We start from the raw sequence: 26,118 nt of genomic DNA on the forward strand, positions 1-26,118 counted from the left end.
CAGAACTGCCACTCACCAGATGGTTTTTGTTATTCACATCATCCTCTGTAAACTCCAGAGAGTGCCTTGTATGAAATTCCAGGAGATCAGCAGTCTCTGAGATATTCAAATCACCCTGTTGGGCACTGACAACCATTCCATCTCAAAGCCACTTAGATCACATTTCGTTCCCATTCCGAAATTTGTTCTTAACAACAACTGAAGCTCTTGACCATGTCTGCATGCTTTTATCCATTGAGTTGCAGCCACATGATTAGCTGATTAGATATTTGCAACTACAAGGTATACCTAATAAAGTGGCCACTGAGTGTAGATCCAAATTTCTCAGTTCCTGAATGCACACTGTAACGTTCTCCTTCGGGTGTAACGAACGCCGAATTTAACGTCCGGATAAACCACAGCCAATGCAAACCAGATCGCAGTAAGATTAACCATTTACTGTTCACTCTTCACATTAACATACGGTGAAAACTGTTGATAAAACAATACAAGATTGATACAGTATTTGTTCCTTCCTTAATATCACATTTCAAGTGTAAATACTTGCAAAGGTGACTATAACTACATTACACTAAGGTGCAGTATACAGGGAGAGTTTACCTGCTCCATTGAATACTTTAAATACACTTCCATGCAAACTATCCGCGACTCTTTAACTAACGAAAGCATAAACATTATCTACCGTCGTTACTTCTAACAGGATCGGCATTAACATCTTAGTTCAATATATCGATTATCTATTAACACAGCGTTGCTCTCACTGTGATTTCTCATGCCTGCAAACAACTTCTGCTCAGGTGAGCCTCGTGGAAAGCCCCCACCCTCGCACTAATTTCAAACCGGTACTTTCCCACAAGACGCGGCGAAACCGGATGTGACGTCATCGCATGCCGATATATTTTACATGCAATGAATATACTTTAAACACTCCTAATTCTAACTAGAAAATACTATTGAATGAATTACTAAGCGAAAATATTATAAACTAAATAACTGTCTTAAAGACAGCACACACACAATAATGGTAACCTTTATATTCTTCCTTCCTTATATTTTTTTCCACAAAATGTATCATTTTTTAAGCTGATGTAGCTGTGGCAATAAAGGAAATTAAAATCTGGTGAGCAGTGAGAGATACAGAGAATCAGTTTGGGTGGAAATAAATATTGGTTGAGGAAAGGTCCCCAGCATGTTGCTTCTGAAAGGTACAAAGCATAAATGAGGAAACATCAAAAGCACATACGAAGGGAGCTTAAACTATTGATTTTGATTTTCATATTGATTGATCTGAACAAATTCGCAATGGTACCATGGAAGAAGAATTTGTGGAGTGTGTTAGGGATTGTTTCTTAGAACCTACATGGGAAACAGTCTATTTATATATTTGGTCATATGTAATGAGCTGGAATTAATAAAAGATATTGTGGTTCCGGTTACTAGGAAAAGTCGACAAGGGTAAAGCAGTAGATGTTGTCTATATGGACTTCAGTAAGGCCTTTGACAAGGTTCCACACGGAAGGTTAGTTTGGAAGGTTCAATCATTAGGTATTAATATTGAAGTAGTAAAATGGATTCAACAGTGGCTGGATGGGAGATGCCAGAGAGTAGTGATGGATAACTGTTTGTCAGGTTGGAGGCCAATGACTAGTGGTGTGCCTCAGGGATCTGTACTGGGTCCAATGTTGTTTGTCATATACATTAATGATCTGGATGATGGAGTGGTAAATTGGATTAGTAAGTATGCAGATGGTACTAAGATAGGTGGCGTTGTGGATAATGAAGTAGGTTTTCAAAGTTTGCAGAGAGATTTAGGCCAGTTAGAAGAGTGGGCTGAGCGATGGCAGATGGAGTTTAATGCTGATAAGTGTGAGGTGCTACATTTTGGTAAGACTAATCAACAGAGGACTAATCAAAATAGGACATACATGGTAAATGGTAGGGCATTGCAGAATGCAGTAGAACAGAGTGATCTAGGAATAATGGTGCATAGTTCCCTGAAGATGGAATCTTGTGGATAGGGTAGTGAAGAAAGCTTTTGGTATGTTGGCCTTTATAAATCAGAGCATTGAGTAATGTTAAATTTGTTCAAGGCATTGGTGAGGCCAAATTTGGAGTATTGTGTGCAGTTCTGGTCACTGAATTATAGGAAAGATGTCAACAAAATAGAGAGTACAGTACAGAGGAAATTTACTAGATATGTTACCTGGGTTTCAGCACCTAAGTTACAGAGAAAGGTTGAACAAATTAAATCTTTATTCTTTGGAGCGTAGAAGGTTGAGGGGGGGACTTGATAGAGGTATTTAAAACTATGATAGGCTTTTTCCATTGAGAGTAGGGGAGATTCAAACAAGAGGACATGAGTTGACAGTTAAGCAGCAAAAGTTTAGGGGTAACACAAGGGGAAACTTCTTTACCAGAGTGGTAGCTGTGTGGAACAAGCTTCCAGTAGAAGTGGTAGAGGCAGGTTTGATATTGTCATTTAAAGTAAAATTGGATAGGTATATGGACAGGAAAGGAATGGTGGGTTATGGGTTGAGTGCAGGTCGGTGGGACTAGGTGAGAGTAAGTGTTTGGCATGGACTAGAAGGGCTGAGATGGCTATTTCTGTGCTGTAATTGTTATATGGTTATAAAATCAGTCCAGATGAGCTAGTCAAAAGGTCAGCAAAAGGGTTAATGAACCAGGTTGCTAACTTGCACTTTTTTATTTGAACTTTGTAGCCTGATGAACTTTTGTCCTGATGAACTTTTGTCCTAGCTTAGGCTTACAACAGACAATATTTTGAAATCTAAATGCAATCCAAAGTGCAGAAAAGAGGAACATTCATATAGCTTAGTTACTGTCTGTTCTATGATTAAAAATACCTTGTGCTACGGATGTAACTATTTGCTTCAAGTTTTTTCTCTGTGGTTTAATACTTAAATTACAAACACTCCATTTCTGTACCGTATAAAAGAAGGAACTTTCCACTACCAGGATGCCCGATTGTGAAGCAGACTCCCCGTGATATATCTTGTAAGTAAAATGGATTTAATCCCGGTCTTCTCAGAGTTCACATTTATTTGTCTAATCTAAATAGTTAGTTTCCCTAACAAAAGGAGTAGAGGGCCGGGAATTGCTCAGAGTGAACTTGTTAGACCAGGGAAGAGGTCAACACATGAGCAGAGACAGTTATTTAAACAGCTAATTCATCACGCAACAGAAATTTATTCCAGTGAGAAAGGGGGATCCCAGGAGAAAGATGAACCATCCATGAAAAACAAATGAGGCTAAGAAAGTATTAAATGATAGACTAGAACACCAGAGGACTGTGAATTTTACAAGAGTCAGCAGCAGGAGACTAAAAAGTTGATAAGAAAGGAGTATATTGACTATGAGAGAAAGCAGGCAACTAACATCAACACAAACAGCAAGGGCCTTTATTGATGTGTTGAAAGGAAAAGGGCAGTTATGGTAAATGTAGGACCCCTGGAGAGCAAGACTGGGGAATAAAAAAAAACAAACAATGCGATGGGAGTATGTTAGATCAATGCTTTGCATCAATCTTCACAGAAGGGGAGACTGCAAACATCTCAAAGATTTCTGAGGCACTAGTTTCAAACAATATGAAATAACTTATTCCTCATCATAGTTATTGGAACAACATGGGACTGATAAACAAATCACAAAATCTCAATGAAGTATCAGCCTAGGAGCCATCTCTCTTTTCACCCTCGGTGGCACCCAGGACTGCGCCCAGTAGTTAAGCTGAACTATTTATCTTGGAGTTTAAGGAAATACCTGATTATATATTTGCTGATAAACTACTTGAGTATCACCAGATGAATTTGGTGTAACCATATAGAAACAGAATTACAAATCATCATAATTCAAGTTTATTATTTTAATTGCTAAAAAATTAACATGAGTAATTGCTAGAATCTGCATTGAAAATGCTGAAGATAACAGTGTACCAAAGACCCCAAGAAAATTGCTCATCTTTAATTAAAACTCCTCAAGATTTTCAAATTGAAATCCTGAAGAAATTGTATTAAGTAGTCTCTTCTGAGAGAAAAAAAAAATGTATTTGGGCACATTACTTCAGCCACTGAAGAGATCAATTAGGCTGAGTGTCAAATTGTTGCTTTATTGCCATAAAGAGATCAGAAAGAATCTATCAGTCTGAAAAACTAAATTTTTTAAAATAGAAAATAATTAAATTGACAAATCATCTCACTGGAATTTGATGAAAAATTATTACATTCAGAGAAAAATATGGATTATATAGAGGGCACCAATTTAATGGAATGTAATGGCTTCTGGGCAATTCTGATGAAACACACATCTATCCAAACCAAATGTACATTTCTGTTTCTTGTATTGTTTACATGACTTCAGTTTTAATTTCAATCTTCAGCATTTACACTATTTTTCATTACCACATCTGCTACCTGAAGATGCAGGAACAGGGGAGATTTCTTTAAGCAGTTAACAAAAGTCAGGGATATGGCCTTGCTGCCAAATGTTGGTAGTTTCGTGGAGAAATTTTGCCAGGAAATTTCCAAGTCTGAATGCATCATTGGAGCACAGACTTCAATTGGAATTTTTTTTAAAAATCACAAGGAAAAGGTATGTTCGTTCTTTTAGAATGTTTCAATTTAGTTTGAAGCTGTTTATTAGGAACCTTGATTTTTTTTAGAAGAACATAAGACTCTTAAAAGCTGTCTGAAATGTCATTAGTTTTGGAAGAATTCAAATAGTCAGTGGTTATTTAGTGTGAATTAGGGGATGGGTGATTACTGACCATCAAGACTTCATCAAGCACATTTGAATACTCTACTATGGGTCAGACTATACTGGTAGCATCTGAGACATTACTGACAAGAAGGCCCTCCACACCTGGCAGATTAAAATTTCTGGGTGTGGTTTATTCATATCGCAAACCTATTTCTGGAACCAAGGTATGATCAAAAATTAATCTGTAAAATTCTTAAGTGTTTTAATACTTTGAAGTTTGCACAGGTTCTGCTGTATTTAGACTAGATCATATAATTCCAGCAGACAGTAATTAGATCAGTTACCTGTTCACATAGTGTCAGAAAGAAACAAAGGTATACGCAAAACATGACATTGCCCATCAGGATAAAGATTTATTATTATACATCTAAAATTCAACAACTTACAGGATCAATGATAATTTGATCAATGAAGCAAACCATTTGGAATGATTATTTAATGCACAAAAGAAAACACTATTGTATACAAGGTATTACAGTTTATGCAAATTTTGAAAAGGGGGAAAAAAAATGGTAATTTTAATGTTACAAAAATGCCAACTTGAGAGAAAGAACTTTCAGAATTCAATGATCACATTGTTAAGTAGGTAAGAAGAAATAATTTGGATTTTCACTTTTGTACAATCCAGAATGTTGTGCTTTTTATCTAATCTTGTCTTGGATGCAATCCTCTTTGGGTTAGACCTATAAAAGGACCCAGTACTTTCACATGTAAGATTTGGAATACTTCATGATTCCTAACTTATAAGTAACCTTTGCACATTCCACAGTGTTATACATTTTATACATTTGGAGGATTCACTTAACATCTTCCCCATCCTTGTATAGTTAGTAACTTTCTTCCTCATTATATCGTTACTCATATCACCATTGTCAATATTAGTATTGATTAAGGTTGCATTCAAATCACTTAATTTTCCTGATTAGATCTGTTTCATTTAGAAGCAAGAAAATGGAAGGGTTAAAAAGTATTTATTTTGCACATTTGACAGTAAGAATTGCCACTGATAATCAGAAAAACCATAAATATAATTAAAATCAAACATTGAGAATAGTCTGGATTGGTTTTTTTTTTAATTGCTATTGTAAAATGTATATTTTTCTGAGCAAACTTACATGCACTTTAGTGTTCAGTTATTTTCCATAACCTTAAATAAACAGCAAGGAGACAGATAATAATGCATTTATCAATTTTGTTCTGATATTACCATATATATTTGTCATTTCATTTTTGCTTACAAAATAAAAATCAAATAAAGGGACACAAGAAACACTTTCTTCAGTCTTAAACTTAAATATAGGTCAATAACAAATAGACCTGCACATTTAAGATCAAATTATCATCCTAATCCACACTATACATAAAAATAAATAAGAAAGCTTTCTTGATAACAGCTTCAGATTTTTGCCATTGAACACAATAAAATTTCACACCTTCTGAATAAGATGCAGAAATTTAATTATCTCAGTCATACCATCATGTTGAAAGGAAGATGTAGACCTACTTATACCAAGTATCATGAACCAAGTGTCATGGATAACTGGACCAAACTATAACGTAAAACATCCTCATCAGAATAACAATCAGAGAATAACTGGAACTGTACACAGTATGCAATTCAATCCTAGTTGAAATGCTGACAGGAGAAACTAAATAAATTAACACATTAATTAGCATAATTACATTTTACTTGCACAATTTCTTTGGAAGAACAGGTATTGAATCCAATATTTTTCCAGCACCTTAGACAAATTTAGACCTTCTTAGTATTGCTTTCACTTAAATACGGGCTTATTAGCATTACTGTAAAATGGTCATGGATTAAGTTATTTATATCAAATTGATGCTGCTTAGAGATTCACTTATGGTCTTGATCTTGTCCATCACTGACACATTCCTCTGTTTGGCAGAGGTAATCTGGAATTTCTGTGCAGTCATCTTCAGACACTTCAACCGAGGCACCACTGAGGGAATCATGATCAATCCTACTACTGTATTCTGTTCTCCCACTACAATTTGATTCCTCTTCAGCAGCCTCCAGCTGCCTTACAGAATTGAGATATTGCTGTATAAGGCTGCTGTCCTGTTCATTATGGGAGTTCTCCTGATTCCATTTTGTGTCTATGGAATCTAGACTGGTTGGCTCTGCAGGACCATTTATTAAACGTTCATTGTCTATTTTTTTAAATTCAGAGTTGGCTTCTAAAACTGTGCTTGTGCTCCCATCTGAGGAACTCTGACAAGAATTCAGAGAATCTTGAAGACAATTGTGGGTGATGTCTGAAGACTGAAATCCTGAGTCAGGAAATTCTTGCACTGAAATCTCCAAGCTAGTATTTTGTCTGGACGAAAGGCTTTTATGATTATTTAAGGGTGTGCATATAGGAGGATGAACAAACTTAGGTTGCAGAAAAATGGGGTCCTTTGTGTCAGGGTGTAGAACTTCATTTTGTTTCTGGATCATTGATAATCGCCACTCCTGGAGGCTCCGAACCTGCAGTAAAAGAAGACAAGAACATGTAGGATTAAATTTAAGAAGATTCAAGAATAATGTATTAAAACATATTACATTTATGATATCAATGTACTTACATTTTTAAAGTTATAAAGCAATAATATTTGAAGTTGTTGATAGTTTGCAGTCCAGTACTGAAATGTCACAATTCTTTTGGGCCTGCCAACATATCCTTTGTTCAGTCTTTAGTAAGGCATTAGGCAGTGATACAAATACTCATCCATCCATTAGTCCATTGATCTCAATTTTCTTGGATAAACTTTATCAGCCTCTCATGCCTTCTCTACCAATCAATGATTCTAGCAGGTCTTTACCCCAGGAACACTTTTGTGCAGTAATCAAATACACTGTTTCCCTTAATACATAAATCACAACCTTCAACTGTTTTGATACATCATTCTGGATATTAAAAAGAATCCTCATATATGCTCTTCATGTTAAATCTCTTATTCTGAGATGGTGACCTTTGATTCTAGATATCCTTAGCCAGTAATTCCACATTTTTTTGTCAATCCTCATAATATTTCTGTAAGTTTCAATGAGATCACCTCTTTCTTCTAGACTCCATGGCATACAGATATAGTCTGCTTAATCTCTGCTCATACGACATGGCGGTACAGCATTGTGTAACATATTCACTGCTCAGATTCACTCTTGACCTTGGATACTATCTGTTGATTGGAAGGTGGTTCTTTTCTTTAGCAGAAAACAATAATTTAAATAGTACATTGAGTGAAATGAATCACAAACTAATATACTAGGTAACTTTACAGCATACCACTGCTCTCTTCTCTCTTGATCTGGCTCAACACAAGCCAAGGAACAGCACCTTATCCTCCAATAATCCTTACAGCTGTCAGGATTCAATATTTTCCAGATAAATGGCAATTTTTATCTTGTATTTCACATTTCCCATCTCCTGTTTTAGTATAATTTGTCTCCTCTATTTACAAGCTAACGTATGTTTATCATCACTTTTATCGAGCATCAGCAGTACGTGGCCTGGCCCTCATTTCTATTAGAAATCTTACATTTTGATTTCTCTTCTCCTTCCCACTGTTCTGTGCAATCTGAAATCTCTCCCCTTTCCACATTTTTAGTTCTACTCAGAGGTGATTCACATAAATGTTTACTTTTCTCTCCACTGATGCTACCAAGTAAGCAGGCTTCAATCTACAGGACTGATTTGAAGACAAACAGATGGAGACCAATCAGGTAGCTTTACTATACAAACATTGTCTAGTTGGTATAGACATAAATGAGACCTATGGTGGACAATCAGCTATAGAAAAACATTACATTTTGCTTCAAAGTCAGAGTAAATTTATTATCCAAGTATGTACATGTCATCATATATTACCTTGTGATTCATTTACAGGCATTTTCAACTGACTAACAGTTGTAAGGCAATAACTGTTCCTAGATCTGATGGTGTGGAACCTAAGGTTCCTGTGCCTCCTTCCTGAGGTTGTTAGTGAGAGCATGGACAAGATGGTGGGAGCCCTTGATGATGGATGCTGTTTACTTGTGGCAGTGCCCTTTGTAGATGTCCTCAGTGGTGGGGAGAGCTTTGTCTGTAATAGACTAGACTGTATCCACCACTCTCTTTAGACGTTTCTGTTCCTGGGCATTGGTGTTTCCATGATGCAATCAGTCAGGATACCCTTCACTGTGCATCAGAAGAATTTTGTCAAAGTTTTAAGAGACAGGCTGAATCTACCTAAACTTTGTGATGGCATTTATGGTCCCAGGATAGATCCTCTGATATGACAACATCAAGAAATTTAAAGTTACTGAAACTCTTACATCTACAATGATGAAGTGTTTTGAGGTGCTGGTATTGAAGCATATCAGCTCCTGTCTGAATGGTGACTTGGATCCGCTCCAATTTTCCTACCAAAGCAACAAGTCCACAGTGTTAGCTGTGTTAGTCCATTTTGTTAGCTCTTCATTCAACCCTGGAATATCTGGACAGCAAAGATGCATATATCAAGATGCTCTTTATCCATTACAGCTCAACATTTAATACCATCATACTCTCAAAACTAAACAGTAAACTCCAAGATCTGGGCCTCAATACCTTCTTGTACAATTGGATCCTGAATTTTCTCACTTACAGACCTCAGTCAGTTCGGGTTGACAAAACACCTCTTCCACAATCTCCATCAGTGCAGGGGCACCGCAGGGATGTATGTTTACCCCCTGCTATATTCACTTTACACTTATCGTGGTGTGGCTAAGTACATTTCCAAAACCAAACTCAGGTTTGCTGATGACACCACTGTTGTGGGCCTATTTCAATAGTAATGAATCAGCATACAGGAGGGGAGACTGAAAATTTGGCTGAGCAGTGTAATAACAACAACCTCTCAATGTCAATAAGACTAAGGAACAGACTGTAGACTTCAAAGGAGGAAAACCAGAGGTCCATGAGCCAGTAATGATTGGAGGATTGGAGGTGGAGAGGTCAGTAACTTTAAATTCTTGGGTGTCACTATCTTATAGGACCTGTCCTAGACCTATCATATAAATGCAATTACAAAGAAGGCACATCAACACCTCTACTTCTTCAAGAGTTTGTGGAGATTAGGCATGCCATCAAAAACCTTGGCAAACTTTCATATATATGTGGTGGAAAGTGTGCTGACTAGGCTACATTATGGCCTGGTATGGTAACACCAGTTCCCTTCAGTGGAAAATCCTACAAAATGTCATGGATTTGGTCCAGTATATCACAGATAAAGCCCTCCCAACCACTGAGCACTTTTACATGAAATGTTGTCGTAGAAAAGCAGCATCCATCATCAAAGTTCCTCACCACCCAGGCTATGCCCTTTTCTTGCTGCTGCTATCAGGTAAAAGGTACAGATGCTCAGGACTCACATCAACAGGTTCAAGAACAGTTACCACCCCTCAACCACCAGGCTCTTGAACAAAGGAGGATAACTACACACATTCTATTTCTGATGTTCCCACGCCCAATGGTCTCACTTTAAGGACTCTTCATATTGTTATTTCATGTTCATTACTTATTGCTACTTATTTACATTTGCATCTTGTTCATTGATCTTATTTACAGTTACTGTTTTATAGATTTGCCAAGTATGCCTGAAGGAAAAAGGATCTCAGGGTTGTATGTGGTGACATGTATGTACTCTGATAATACATTTTATTTTGAACTTTGAAGTATCCACCTCCAATCCCCTAATGAGGAATGGCTCAGGGACCTTGGCTTCTTCTTCCTGTTGTCGATAATCAGCTCTTTGGTTTTGGTGATATTGACAGAAGTTGTTGTTGTGCTACCATTTGACCAGATTTTTAACCTCCCTACTATATGCCGATTCATCACCACTTTTGATTCTGCCAACAGTAGTACTGTTAGTAAACTTAAATATCACATGAGAGCTGTACTTAGCCACACAATCATAGTGATTAAGCAAATAGAGCAGTGGGGTAAGCACACAGCATTGTGGTGCATCTGTGGAGATGTTGTTGCCAATCCATACTGACTGTGGTCTGTAAGTGAGGAAATTAAGGATTCAGTTGCACATGGAGGTATCAAGGACAAAATCTTAGAGCTCAGTGATGAGATTCGAGGAGAATGCTGAGCCGGATTCAATGAGGAGCATTGGATAGATGCATCTTCATTGTTCAGGTATTCCAGAGCTGTTGACCAGTTGTGATGATAGGCAAATTTGAGTGGATCCAGATCACTCCTAAGGCAGAAGTGGATACGCTGCATGACATACCTCTCAAATCATTCCATCACAGTGGAAGAAAGCCTAACTGAACGAGTCATTGAGGCAGGTTACCACCTTCCCCTTGTAAGACTGAAGCCTGCTTGAATTAAGTGGGTACCTCAGACTACTGAATCAAGAGGTCAAAGATGTCCATAAACGCTCCAGCCAATTGATTAGCACAGGTCTTTTTAGTACTTTTAACAACATGGACAAAAAATATTTACAAGACTGTCATGGCCTGATATTCCAATTGAATGCAAATTAAAGGACAAGTATAAAATCTGAACTTGACCATTATTACAACTTAATGTCAATTTGACAGCTATTTTATGAATAGACATGATCGCTCTCCATGGAGGCCACAGCAGTGTTTGGACCCAGTGTGATGGTCACTCTTCATGGAAGGATTGAGTGTGTGCTGCTGCTCTCCCTGATGCTGATGGGAAGATATTTTTGAAATACTGAGTTTGACGTGATTATTGGACTGTAGTTTATAGTGCCTATAAAAAGGATTTGCCGTCCTTGAAAGCTTTCGTGGTTTATTATTTTACAACACTGAATCACACTGGATTTGATTTGGCGCTTTTTTTTCCCTGATCAACAGAAAAAGACTTTTTTGTGTCAAAGTGAAAATAAATCTCTACAACCTGATCTGAATTAAAAACAAATATAAAAACACAAAATACTTGATTGCACAAGTATTCACCCCCTTTAATAGACACACCAAATCATCACTGGTGCAGCTAATTGGTTTAAAACTTCACATAATTAGTTAAATAGAGATTACCTATGTTTCAAGTGACCTATGAAGATCAAGGTGTATCAATTGATTATAGAAAAAATACAACTGTAGCTGGAAAGTCTAACTGCTGGTGAGTCAGTATCCTGGCAAAAACTACACCATGAAGGCAAAAGAACACTGAGCACTCCATGAAAAAGTTATTGAAAAGCACAAGTCAGGAGATGGATACAAGCAAATTTCCAAGTCACTGAATATCCCTTTGAGCACAGTTAAATCAATCATCAAGAAAGGAAAGAATATGGCACAGCTGTAAATCTGCCTAGAGCAGGCCATCCTCAAAAACTGAGTGACCGTGCAAGAAGGGGACTAGTGAGGGAGGCCACCAAGAGACCTTTGACAACTCTGGAGGAGTTACAAGCTTCAGTGGCTGAGATGGGTAAGATTGCGCATACGACCATTGCCAGGTGCTTCACCAGTCACAGCTTTATGGGAGAGTGGCAAAGAGAAAGCCACTGTTGAAAAAGACTCGCATGAAATCTCAGTTAGAGTTTGCCAGAAGGCATGTAGGAGAATTTGAGGTCAGCTGGAAGAAGGTTCTATGGTCTGATGAAACCAAAACTGAGCTTTTTGGCCATTAGACTAAACACTATGTTTGGCGTATGTCAAACTCACCATCCCATCGTGAAGCCTGATGGTGGCTGCATCATGCAGTGGGGATGCTTCACTGCAGCAGATCCTGAAAGGCTTGCGAAGGTAGAGGACAAAATGAATGCAGCAAAATACCAGGAAATCCTGGAGGAAAACCTGATGCAGTCTGCAAGAGAACTGCAAATTGGGAAAAGATTTGTTTTCCAGCAACACAATGACCCCAAGCATAAAGACAAAGCTACACAGGAATGGTTTTAAAAAAAACAAGTTAAGTGTCCTAGAATGGCCAAGTCCAGAGACTAGATCTCAAACCGATTGAGAATTTGTAGCTGAACATGAAAAGGGCTGTTCACTCACAATCCCTAGACAATCTGACAGAGCTTGAGCACTTTTGTAAAGAAGAATGGGGAAAAACTGTAGTGGCCAGATGTGCAAAGCTGATAGAGACCTATCCACACAGACTCAAGGCTAGAAATGCTGCTAAAGTTGCATCTACTAAATACTGACTCAAAGGGGTAAATACTTAAGTAATCAATTATTTTGTTTTATATTTTTAATTAATTTAGATCGCTTTGTAGAGATCTGTTTTCACTTTGACACAAGAGTCTTTTTCTGTTGATTAGTATCAAAAAAGCCATATTAAGTTGTTACGAATTCCCATAACTGGATCACTTACCAGCAAAGATAGAGAGGTCCGTTGAAGTCTGATGGTACTATTTTTAAGTATTTATTGATAAAGGGCACAAAAATAAGATTAATGCAAACATACAGATAATATACGTCGTCAATACTAAATCTAAGCGCGGGTATAATAATAACCAATAAGAAATAGCTCAGTCGTTGTCTAGGGGTTAATGTATTGTCCGATGGAAAGATAACAGTCACTATCAGTTCGTCCAAGCTGCAGCGTTGTTGGGTTTAAAAGTGATGCAGTTTAAACTTGCCCCAGGTCTTTTAAGATGCCGATCCGTTGAGTCAGGGGAGCGGGCTTCCCCGTTGTTAGCTAAAAGCTGTTTTCCCATGGTCCCAGCCACCAATTCCAGCCACGGAATCGAACGCACGTGGCTTCCTTCAGATGACTTCCTGCTGTTAAGTTGTCGCTTAACGTTTCTTCTGGTGTGTCTGAAGGGGTTGTTCCCCAGACCCTCTTTAATACTTCCTCACGGGGTCTCAGATGTCAATCAGATTGGGATGATGCAATCCATCCACCAGCCCACTCTGGTCATCCCCTGAGGGGCTTCAATGAATAGTACAGTACTCAATACACAACTTGGTCTTCCGGAGACAATGGCCATGTCCTGTAGCTTTACATCGCCGGGGAAACGAGGCATTTTGCACATCCCATTCTCCTTTCCTGGGCCCCTTGACCCAACCTAATGATGACCTTGCAATTCTCACAAAGGAGGGGGCTACGGACGTAACAAAATCCACTATGGTTCAATATTGTGAAACAATAAAACATAAAAACTGCTGGGGGTGGGAATACTTTCTATAGGCACTGTATATTGGTCTCCTTCAGTTTCCGTGTTATCTTTCTTATTACTGATTGGTAAGCGAGCGACATATTACTTTATGAGTGAGGGAAGTGTTGGGGATTTGGGGTCAATGTTTTTGTTCGTGTTTTCTGTGTGGGCAATCTGTTAGTTTTTTGTGTGTCAGAGAATGGGTTGGGGGTTTGATGCCATTGTCACCTTTTTTTTTTGCAAGGTAGGGTTTGAGAATTTGATGTTATTGTTACCTTTTTTGCAAAGGAAAGGGTTGAAGGTTCGAGTTTTTGATGTTTTAGCTGCCATTTTCCACGTGAGCAAGCGGTTAGTTTTTGTGCGAGGGAGGGAGTGGAGATTATGGGATTTGCAAGTTTTATTTCTTTTTCGTGTAGCGTGGGTGTTGATGTCTGTATTTCATGGCTATCTGGAGAAGATGATTATCAGAGTTATATTGAATATGCATATTTTGACAGTAAAGTGAATCTTTGAGCCCACATCCAAAACTACTTGGTAGGAACACATTTGACGAGACCCAAAAGCTAGAAACATCAGTTGTTGTTTCCCTCCCCAACCAAACTTGCACTTACCAGAGCCAGATACAGAGACATAATTTCAGAATATCCCTGCCCAAACTATCAGGATAGATAAAGATGACAACCAGCCATCCAGCCTAATCTCACTTTACAGCACTTGGTCTACAACCCTGCCCACCTGCTCTAGAGTATCCGTACCACATTGACAGCAAACAATAATCTAGCCAGAACCTCTGACATTGGCGAATCATATCAGATTTTAAAGTCTAATGTTCAGAGACATTTTAAACAATTCAATAATTGGAATGTCTCCTGCAAAAACATCTGGCTTCAGTGGATAATTCCATATCTTCTGAGTTTTATTTTATACTTTTATAAAATAGAGTTTTAATAAAAAGCGTTAGTCTTAATAATAGTCTTTTATAAAAATAATTAAATGAAATAAAAATATTTAAAAATAATTGGGGAGCATGCCTTATGAGAATTGGTTGATTGAACTCTACTTTTCTCCTTTGAGTGGCGGAGGATGAGAGGTGACCTGATAGAGGTGTACAAGATAATGAGAGGCATTGATCATGTGGATAGTCAGAGGCTTTTCCCCAGGGCTGAAATGGCTAACATGAGAGAACATAGTTTTAAGGTGCTTGGAAGTAGGTACAGAGGAGATGTCAGGGGTAAGTTGTTTGTTTGTTTATTATTATTATTTTTATTTTTTTAATATAAAAACACAGAGTGGTGAGTGTGTGGAATGGGCTGCTGGCAGCAGTGGTGGAGGCAGAAACGATAGGATCTTTTAAGAGACTCCTGGATGGCTATATGGAGCTTAGAAAAATAGAGGGCTATGGGTAAAGCCTAGGTAGCTCTAAGGTACGGACATGCTAGGCACAGCTTTGTGGGCCAAAGGCATGTATTGTGCTGTATGTTTTCTATGTTCTATAATAGTCTTTTATAAAGAGTGCTTTAAAACCTACTCTTAGTGAAATATAGATGACGGACCATGGAATATCCTGAATAAATTCCAGCTTGGAAAAGTATGAACACAAAATCAATTTTATTTTATTTAGAGGTCAGAGGAGAATGGCCAGACTGGGTTAAACTGACAGGAAGATGACAGTAACTCAAATAACCATGTGTTACAATAATTTGTGCAGAAGAGCATCTCTGAATGCACAATACATTAAACCTTGAAATGGATGAGCTGCAGTAGGAGAAGACAATGCTGGGTTCCACTCCTGTATCTACTAAAGTGGCCACTGAGTGTATATAACACTATGAACGTTGGAATTTTAGTGTTAAGTAAATTTTTAGTCTAGATAATTGGACCATATGCAATAAAAGTAGTTACCTCGTTCCATAAGAACTTTACAGCTTCTTCTTGTACCATTCTTTGAATACGCTCTTGTTCACACTCTTTCCTCCATCTACATAGAGAAATAAAGATTAAAAAATGAGGACACGAGGAGCCATTCTGGCAATTAAAAAATAGCCATCCAGCCTAATCATTTTACAGCACTTGGTCTACAACCCTGCCCATCCTGGCTCCTTAAGTGTATTATCTATATATTTGTTAAATGCATCTAGTATTTCCACCTCCACCAAAGATTAATGGTTAAATGATTACTGTTAACCATCCCTAAGAAAAGTAGTACAAAAATCAGAGTGAGTTAATAGGCATGTGGCAGAACAGGTTCCGGGGAAATAAGTGAAATAATGAGACAGGTTTTAGAAGAGCTGACATTGACCTGGTGGGATCATTGCAGGAAAATATGACTCTGACATGTTTAGTTTTCTACCTCATGACCAAACAGGAGATTAATAAAATATACCAACTATAGTGGACAAACATGAGCACTAAGAAAGTATTAAAGGACTTAAGTGCTTTGGTTCCTAGCCTACTCTGAACAAAGATTTTTAGTAGATAACAATTAATCATTAAGAATTGTTAATACTTCGGTGTATTACTTCAGGGGAACAATTAAGTAAAACCTTTCTGTGATTAAGTGTCATCTTGGTCTTTCTTTTTAAAGCAGACCTCTTCCTATATACAAGTATTGGAAAACAGGAGGATAGGGAAAACCTGAAAAGGAGAAATAGAGCACTAAGCAAGCAATAAAAATGAAAGGGAAAATAGTAAACTAGCACAAAATATATAAAACAGATCGTAAAAAAAATATAATTATATAAAGTGGAAAAGGGTCTCTAAAGTGAACATAGGCCTCTTGTAAGATGAGAAAGAGAAATTAATATAGACCTTGAACTACTATTTTGTATTGGTCTTCATGGTGGAGGACATATCTTAACATGCCAAAGACAAGTGTTATGGATAGGACAAAATAAGAGGCAAGGACGTTGATACAATCACTGTTACTAAAGAGGTAGAGATGAGCAAACTAATGAGCCTAAAGGTACAAAAGTCTTCTGATCCTGATGGAATGCATGCCAGGGGACTGAAAGAAATGGCGGAAGTTATAGCAGATATATTTGTGATAACTTATCAAAATTCTGTTTAAAAAGGGATAGAGGGAAAGGCTGGCAAGATGGGGCCAGCAACAAATGGCAATGTACTGCAGACAGTTCATGAAACGACCAACTACTTCTTTTAAATATACTACTAATCTATGTGCAATTGGGACATAGATTTTAATCATGTGTTTTTGGGCCCACTAGTGCTTTTGCTGTCTCCAAGGGAATTTGGCATGGTTGAGAGCAAGACTGACAACAGAGTGTTCAGCCTAATGGCAGAGTGTGAATCCACAAAAGGTTCCAATTCTCAACCAACTCACTGATTAAAGCATCATGCAAGATTGAAATCAACAAGGATGAGAGCAGAAGGCAGACAGGTGTTCAGTGCCATCTGCCTGTGTTTGACCAGTCTCCCTCTCCCTCGCTGCTGCCAGGAATCTTGGGTCTTGGGCAAGGCTTAATTTTCAGTTTGTGGATTGGACTAATTTTTAGAGAGCTCTGCAAGTTCATGTTATATGCGTTTCTGATCACTCCTTTTTTTTTAAATTGCTATTCTGCACGATTTTGATTGGGGCAGACTGGCTATGCGATCTACAGTCAACATATTAGGGTTAGCACTAAATTGAACTGAAATAAACTGAACATTCCTAGACTATTTCAAGGCCTCTGATGTTCAATATTATATGTGTTATTCACTCATTTCTTTGCCACTTGCGTGATTTGTTGGTTTTTTTTGTGTGTGTGTGTGATGTTTTTCTTTGAGCGGTCTCCATGGTGTTTACCTCATAGCTGTCTGCAGGAAGACGAATCTCAGGGTTGTACACCGCATACATACTTTGATAATAAATGTCCTTTGATGTTTTTATAGATCACCTAGCTTAACATCTGTAGTGGGTAAATGCTTTAAGCTTTCATTAAGGATGAAATAATGTATAGAAATGGTTCCATCAAGCAGAAAAGGCATGAATTCATGAAGGTCAGGTCCTGTCTGACAAAAATACTGGACTTATTTGGGGATATAATGAGCACCATGGATTAAGATGAACAGATGGATGTTGTATACTTGGATTTCCAGAAGGCATTCACCAAGGTGCTGCAAAAGGATGCAAGGGGTTGGGAGTACTGTATTAGCATGGATATAAGATTGATAAACCAATACAAAGTGAAGGAGAAATGGGTGCTCCTCTGGTTGGCAGTCAGTGGTGAGGGGAGTGAGGGGCCCACAGCTGTTCATAATAAACATTAATGATTTGGAAGAGAGGACTGGGTATCAGTAATCAACAATCTACATTTGTTGATGACACTAAATGGAGTGGAATAGCAAATTCTGCAGATAATATGAAGAGTCTGCAGTGAGATTATAGATAGGTTGTGAGTTAGCAAGCTTTGGCAGATGGATTTCAATATTGGTAAATGAGAGGTCATCCACTTTGGAAGGAAAAAAAATCAGATTATTAATTAAATGGTGAAAGATTGCAGCATTCTGTTGTGCAGAGGGACTTGGGATTGGTATCATAAAAGGTTGGTTTCCAGGTGCAATAGGTTACCAAGAAGGCTATTGGAATGTTGGACTTCAGTGCTAGAGGGATGGAATTTAAGAGCAGGAAGGTTATCCTGCAGAGTACTGGTGGGGGGAGGGGGGCTGCAACTGGAGTACTGTGTGCAGTTCTCATTTCCTTAATTGGGGAGAGACATATTGGCTTTGGATGCAGTGCGGAGGAGCTTTAGGAGTTTGATTCTGGAGATGAGGGGGATAACCTATGAGGAGAGATTAAGTCATCTGGGACTATAATTGCTAGAATTCAGAAGACTGGGAGGGGATCTTATAGAAACATAAATTTATGAAAGGATTTGATGAGATGGAGACAGGAAAGCCGTTTCCACTGGTTAAGAGGCTATGGGACACAGCTTCAAAATTCGGGGGAATAGATTTATGACTGAGATGAGGGGGAACTGCTTTTCCCAAAGAGTGGTGAATCTGTGGATTCCCCTGTCCAGGGAAACAATGGAGGCTACCTCATTAAATATTTTCAAGACAAAGTTAGATAGATTTTTGCATAGCAGAGTTCTGGAGACAAGGCAGGTAGGTGGAGTTGATCCCATTGTCAAATCAGTCATGGTCTTACTGCATGGTGGAGCAGGCTCAACAGTTCAGCTGGCTTACTCCTACTACTTCTTTAAAAAAAAATGGAGCAACAGTTACTGCTTGAAATTTGTAATTTATCTACAGTTGCAGTATTAATGTAATACTCAAATAGTTAGGCCACTATTTAGGTCTGGAACTTGCATGTTTAAGATATTATATATAAGAACTTGTGAAACAGGCAAAAGCAAGAAACATCAACATTTGTTCACGTCAAATGAACCAGCTGAATGCATGTTCATGGAAATACAGTCAGTATAGAGCTTTTAATCCATGTATTTTGAGGCTTGTTTGAGAGATGCAAGACACTTTATCTTACAGTGGTATTCCCTTTTAAAGCTCAGAGTTACATCACAGATAATGCATTATATTGTATCTGGACTCTTGCTTACCACTTTTATTTGTTTGCCATTTTATTCCTTGCTTTTTTTTTTTTAAAAAACAGGATTGGCAAATTTGCTTAAATTCACTTATTTGACTTTCAATACTAAAACTACTACTCACTCCACTAGTCATAAAAATTGGTGGAAAATTTGGATTAGTTTGAACACCTGGTTATTTTGACTTAATTGAATTAACTGTAGTAAATAGAGATTGTTACTTGGATTTACTCACGTTGTAGTATTACAAAACAGAAGAGAAAATGATACGAGAGAATTATTTGGTTAGTGGATTGACAAATGGCTTTGGATTTCCACTTAATACAATGCATATAATGAGTGAATTTTGTGTATTTTCAAAAAAAAAAATGTAGAAAGTTTCCCTCCCTTATACTTCACCTGAATACTTCTTCAGTTAAGTATTCCACATGTTCTTGCATCCTACGTAGTCGGATTTCACAACGTATTTCCTTTGCTCGTGGATTCCAGTTCCTAGTGTAGAATCCACGCCAGCATGCTTGAATCCTTACAGCTGCTTTATTCATATAATCTGGGGTTGCCTCAGTTGCTTTAGACATATCAGATTTATTTGGCTTTGTGTCCTCTTCTATCATCTCCTGCATGGTTTCCACTTGCACCTGACTTGACAATTTGTTGTCTGGAAAACGTTGCTCCTTTGTTAATTCAACTGACATTGGGTTTTCGCTTTCACTTAAAGTGAAGGTCACAGAAGATTGCATTGGACTGGATGCAAGTAACATCTTGCCACTCTCTACTTTGCTTCTCTCGCAAGATCTTCCCACCCATGATTCATGATCTTCTGTCCTTGCTGCCTTCAGATGTTTTTGGTCATCACTATCTTCATGGTCATCTCCAGTTTCCAAATGCAGTGGTGCTGAGGTATCACTGGGAGTAAGACCATCTGTAGGAAGCCTCAAATCATGGGAAGGTGAAAGAGGTGACATTGCAGTAGTCACGGGCATAAACGTGGATTCAGAAGACAGAAGACTGCTGTTCAATTTATCTTCATCAGTCTGTATATCCTCCAAGAAGAGCTCACCATGACAGCATCTTGAAGCCTCTCCAGGAATTGGTGAGACTTGCTTAATTGCTTTGTGTTGCTGTCCATGGCCACCCACTGCAACCCATGAGTTAATGCGAATTACAGGTTCTAAAACAGAACAAAATAATGTTACATGTATGCATGTCTGTTACTTTTTTCCCCTTTTGTGCCTGTGAGGCCAAGTCTCAAATATAAAAGGATATCACCACAGCTTACAAGCTGTATAATTTACACATATTTGACTAAATAAGATTACAATCAAATCTTCCTTTTAGTTCACTATAATCTTGGCAAGATTAGTATCCAATTCTATAAGCCTACATTGAGGTATTTCTCAAGCAGTATTTTCTCTTTCCATTCTTGCATGGTCATTTCCAAGGAGTGCTCAAAGAATTAGCTTTGTCATATCATCTTTTTCATCTACAAGCACCCTTAGAAACAGGATCAGCTTTTGCATGTAAACTGATGATACCAAGATCTACCTATCAGTAATTTCATGCAATAACATCACCTCTTCATCACTGACAGAAGCCTGCTATCATAATTAGGAAACAAATTAGAAGTTCCTTTAACTGGATATCAGGAAATAAAAATAATTATTTCAGCCCAAACATAACTGTGTTATGTTATCCATTAGCTATATTGCATTTAACATTGAACTTTGGATGCCTCAGAAGAATAAGAGAAGATATTATAGAAACATATAAAATTATGAAAGGGATAGATAAGATAGAGGCAGGAAAGTTGTTTCCACTAGTAGATAAGACTAGAACTATGGGACACAGCCTCAAGATTCGAGGGAGTAGACTTAGGATGAAGATGAAGAGGAACTACTTTTCCCAGAGAGTAGCAAATCTGTGGAATTCTCTGCCCAATGAAGCAGAGGAGGCTACCTCAGTAAATATATTTAAGACAAGGATGGATAGATTTTTGCATAGTAGGGGAATTAAAAGTTAAAGGGAAAAGGCAGGTAGGTAGAGATGGTCCATGACCAGATCAGCCATGATCTTATTGAATGGCGGAGAGTGGTCCATACACACCAGCTGTATGGTGAAAAAGGCACAACAGCACCTCAGATGGTTGAGAAAGTTTGGTATGGGCCCCCAAATCTTTTCTATAGGGGCACAATTGAGAGCATCCTGACTGGCTTCATCACTGCCTGGTATGGGAACTATACCTCCCTTAATCGCAGTACTCTGCAGAGAGTGGTGCAGACAGCCCAGTGCATCTGTAGTTGTGAACTTCCCATGATTCAGGACATTTACAAAGACTGGTGTGAAAAAAGGGCCCAAAGGATCATTGGGGACCCAAGTCACCCCAACCACAATCTATTCCTGCTGCTACCATCTAGGAAATGGTACCACAGCATAAAAGCCAGGACCAACAGGCTCCAGGACAGCTTCTTCCACTAGGCCATCAAACTGATTGGAGTATATTTCTATGTTGCATTGACTGTTTTATTTATAATAAATGATTTTAAATTACTGTGATTGTACATTTAGATGGAGATGTAACGTAAGATTTTTATTCCTCATGTATGTGAAGGATGTAAGAAATAAAGTCAACTCAGTTCAATATAACTGTATGGATTTCTACAAGAACACAGAAGGAACAAGTTACAGTCATTTGTTTGCACTATTCTTCCTACTGCACCCAAAATTGCATTAATTACTCATCACTTACATTGGAGAATACATATGAATACCTTGTGCGAGGTTGCTTTCACAGAGCAGAATGGAGATGGTGGAAGTACATGTTTAAGTTAATGGCTGTGATCAGAAATAAGTGGATTTTTTCCCATTTCTGAAACCAGAAATACAGTAGTACAAGTAATTTCCTTTCATCTCAGTGACTTTCAAACTAAACACCCCGATGGTATCTGCATTATTGCAAGTGATTTCAACCATGCAAACCTAGACAGTTCTGCCTAAATTCCACCAGCATGTTGATTTTGCTACCAGGGGAGAAAATAAGCTAGACCTGGTTTACACTAACATACCAGGTGCCTATGAAGCAGTCTCTCAACTTCACATTGAACTCTCAGATCACTTACCAATAATGTTAATTCCAGCACACAAACCAGTGGTCAAATGGGTCAAACTAGTTCTACAGGTGGTGAAAACCTGACCTGAGGGTGCAGTCTCTGCACTGCAGGACTGCTTCGATAATATCAACTGGAGAATATTCAAGGAGGCTGTTACCTATGGCAACCTTGTTAAAATCAAGGAATATGTGGATTCTGTGACCAGCTACACAGAGAAGTGTACTGAGGATGTTAGCATCATGAAGAACACACGGGTGAGGGCAAATCAGAAACCATGGCTTACTGCAGGAATCCGTGCATGGCTGAGGGATCGTGATGCTGCTTTTGGACTGGGAGATGCAGGGAATTCAGAGGATTACAGACTACAAGTCTACTAAGCACGCCAGTGACCAGGATGTTTCACTCGCTGAAAGGCTGAGTGTCCACTATGTCCGGTTAGATGTACAGAACAAAGTGCTGGCAAGGAAGGCACCAGGGGAGCAGAGATTCTGACCGGCTGAAGTTGAGGTGAGGAAGACCCTAGCCAGAGTCAACCCACGCAAAGCTGCCCGATAATATACCAGGTCGGGTTCTAAAAGACTGTGCAGGCCAGCTGACAGAGGTGCTGACGGATATATTCAATATCTCCCTAGAACACCCATTATCCACTCACTTTTCAAGGTGGCAACCATCATTCCAGTGCCAAAGGCAGCAACAGTTATCTGCCTAAATAACAATTATCCAGTGGGATTATTACGTATTCAGGCAACAATAAATATATGAGTTCGGCAAGGGTTTCTTATAACAAACAACACGTTTATTAAACACAGAAAACAAACCCCCCAAAAGTAAACAAACACTACCGTAACCGGAAACAGCTGCTGAGCGGCAGCCCAAACAGTTCTTAAAGTGATATTGCAAAAACAGTTCTTTAAAGTGGTATTGCCAAAAGTTCGATATGCTCACAGTCCATTTAAAAGGAGAGACTTTATAAGACAATTTAGGTTCTCTTTCACGTCGCTTGCTTCGATCCCCGACGTCGAACTTCCCACGAAGAATTCACGAAACAGAACGGCTTAAAGGCACTGACCTTTCCTTCACCACTACCTTCAATCCTTTCTAGTTAAACCTAGGGATTAACACGAAGATAGTCAACGAAATCCTTCCAAATAAGGATCAAACAAAGGTCGCCCCCGTTTCACCGTAGAAAGCGATTCTCCTCGATCTTTAGCTTCCAACTTCCAATCTTCACTCTCCACTAATTTCGAACTAACAGAATCATAAAGAACCTGCTGGCAATGACCTTTTAAACTTTAGCATTAATTAAAAACTTCATCCTTCAGCTAAACTGCGTCATCACTTCAAACGCGCAGTGGCATGAAGTCAACCTGGCAAATCCAGCCACGAACTGCCCCTCCTCACAGGGTGGGGTCTACCTTTTATAACCTGTAAAAAAAACCCGTCACATGATCTCTACTGGCGGGAAAATGACGTCACCACCATCACAAGACCATCACCTCAAGTCCAGTACAGTTTCAACCCCAGTCACATGACAAGGGCTCCACTGTCATGTGTCACGAGTATGTAACAGGATTAACATCAACCATTAAGAAATGCTTTGAGCGGCTGGTCATGGATCACATTAAAGCCTTCCTCCTGGCTACACTGAATCCTTTCCAGTTCACTTATTGCTCAAATCAATCCACTGTCCCACTACTTTGTCCTGTCTCACCTAGAAAATGGGGTCTCATATGCCAGACTGCTGTTTATAGTCTCCAGTTCAACATTCAACACCACCATACACCAGTGGTGGGGAAACTGTCTTCGCTGTGTCTCAACATCGCCCTCGGCAATTTGATACTGGACTTCCTAACAGTAAGGCCACAGTCAGTCCGTGTGGGCAGCAACATCTCTCATCCCATCACATTGAGCATTGACACCCTCCCAAAGCTGTGTGCTCAGCCCGCTGCTGTTCTCACTGCTGATGCATGACTGTGTCACAGGATCCAGCTCAAATTGTGTAAAATTTGAGAATGACACAACAGTTGTTGACCTTATCAAGAATGATGATGAGACAGAGTATAGATAGGAAATAGAGCACTGGTGCATTGTTGAGAGAAGAACAATCTAGCCTGAACATAGAGAATGCAAAGGAAATCATTGTGGACTTCAGAAAGGCACAGACAAACCACCCCTCTCTGTGACTACATGGTTCCCCTGTAGAGAGAGTTAAGTGCACCAAGTTCCTGAAAGTTCACCGAGTTCCTGAAAGTTCACATCATGAATGACCTCACCTCGTCTCTTAATATCACCTCCCTGAACAAGAAAGCACTTCCTAAAAAGATTGAGGCAACCAAGGCTCCCCTCCCCCAGCTTAACTGTGTTTTACAGGAGCACCATTGAGAGCATCTGGACAAGTTGCATCTCCATTTAGTAAGGGAGCAGACAAGCATTGGAACATTAGTCCCTACAAAGGACTGTGAGAACAGCTGAGAGAATCATTGGGGTCTCCCTACCAACCACTAGGGACATTTATCAGGAGCACTGCATACACAGGGCCCACAGTAATATTACGGATCCCACCCATCCAGTATCCTTTTTGACTTTCTACCATCAAACAGATTATGATGCAATAAAACAAGAACGGTTAGGATAAAAAACAGTTCTTCCCCAGGCAATTAGGCTTCTGAACTCCCAGCCCCATTGATTGCAAAGTGTCACTGGTAAATCTGTTCCACAGCTTCCAATATTTATAATTAATGCACTCTAGTTCGTTATTTATGTGTGTTTCATCTGTAGATTTTATCTGTACCTTCATAAGTTATGTGTTAAGCTTTACACCCTGGTTCAAAGCAACATTGTCTTGTTTTTTTTTAATATATATGTTATATAATATATGTACGTGTACATAGTTAAATGACAATAAACTTGACTTCCAGTTATGTGTAACGCCCTGGTTCATATTTTTACTGTCCTGCTGTACGTATTTCATTTAGCAGTTCTGTAAGAGCAGTCTAGTCTGTTTTCAGTTTGTTTAGGTTATTGTTGAAGATGAGAGATGAGGAGAAATGTGTGTCATCCAATTAGGATGGTCAAATTAAGGGGAGGTTTCTCTGGTGAGGACCACTGAGATCGGATTTTGGGTTTTTATTTGAGAGGAGGTGAAGAGGGAAGACACAGGAGAGAAGAGGTCGTAGGATTCGACCTGGAGCAGGACTGTGATTTGACGAAGCTAGGGGCGAGATCAATTAAGGATCAGTGACTATGGAGAAACTTAGAGCTCCAACTTGTGCACATTTGACTGTTTCATTAAAATGGGCCCCTTTTTTTGTTCTTTTCTATCCCTTTAGTCAAACTAAGGTTCATAAATATAATCTTAATTGTTTGCAGCGTACTGTTATTTCATGGCACTAATTTGTAATGGTAGCAAGTTACACAGCATTCACACAACAGGGGTTTGGACTGGAAGAGCACCTCAATCTCACGAGTTTGGGGGCCAGAGGTCGTCTTCCCTAAACTTACGCAGCCAAGGAAACCTGGGGTTTCAAATGCAATCATTATCTTAATACATTAAACTTTTGATATTCATCTTAACATTTGATAGT

The 26,118-nt window shown here is 38.8% G+C and overlaps 1 protein-coding gene across 4 annotated transcripts in view; it reads right to left on the reverse strand.

Moving 5' to 3' along the window:
* Positions 1-5,110: 5,110 nt before the first annotated feature.
* cep97 (centrosomal protein 97) overlaps positions 5,111-26,118 on the reverse strand; it is a 92,080-nt gene continuing 71,072 nt past the window's right edge. For all 4 annotated transcript variants that reach the window (XM_059968554.1, XM_059968556.1, XM_059968552.1 and 1 more), the window contains exons 9-11: positions 19,827-20,598; positions 15,787-15,862; positions 5,111-7,270 (exon numbers count right to left, since the gene is read on the reverse strand). In XM_059968554.1, the coding sequence (XP_059824537.1) occupies positions 6,635-7,270; positions 15,787-15,862; positions 19,827-20,598 (1,484 nt within the window). In that variant the 3' untranslated portion in view covers positions 5,111-6,634. The remainder of the gene's footprint in view (positions 7,271-15,786; positions 15,863-19,826; positions 20,599-26,118) is intronic.

The sequence above is a fragment of the Hypanus sabinus genome, chromosome 4 (assembly GCF_030144855.1).
Source record: "Hypanus sabinus isolate sHypSab1 chromosome 4, sHypSab1.hap1, whole genome shotgun sequence".
Classification (NCBI taxonomy): Eukaryota; Metazoa; Chordata; class Chondrichthyes; order Myliobatiformes; family Dasyatidae; genus Hypanus; species Hypanus sabinus.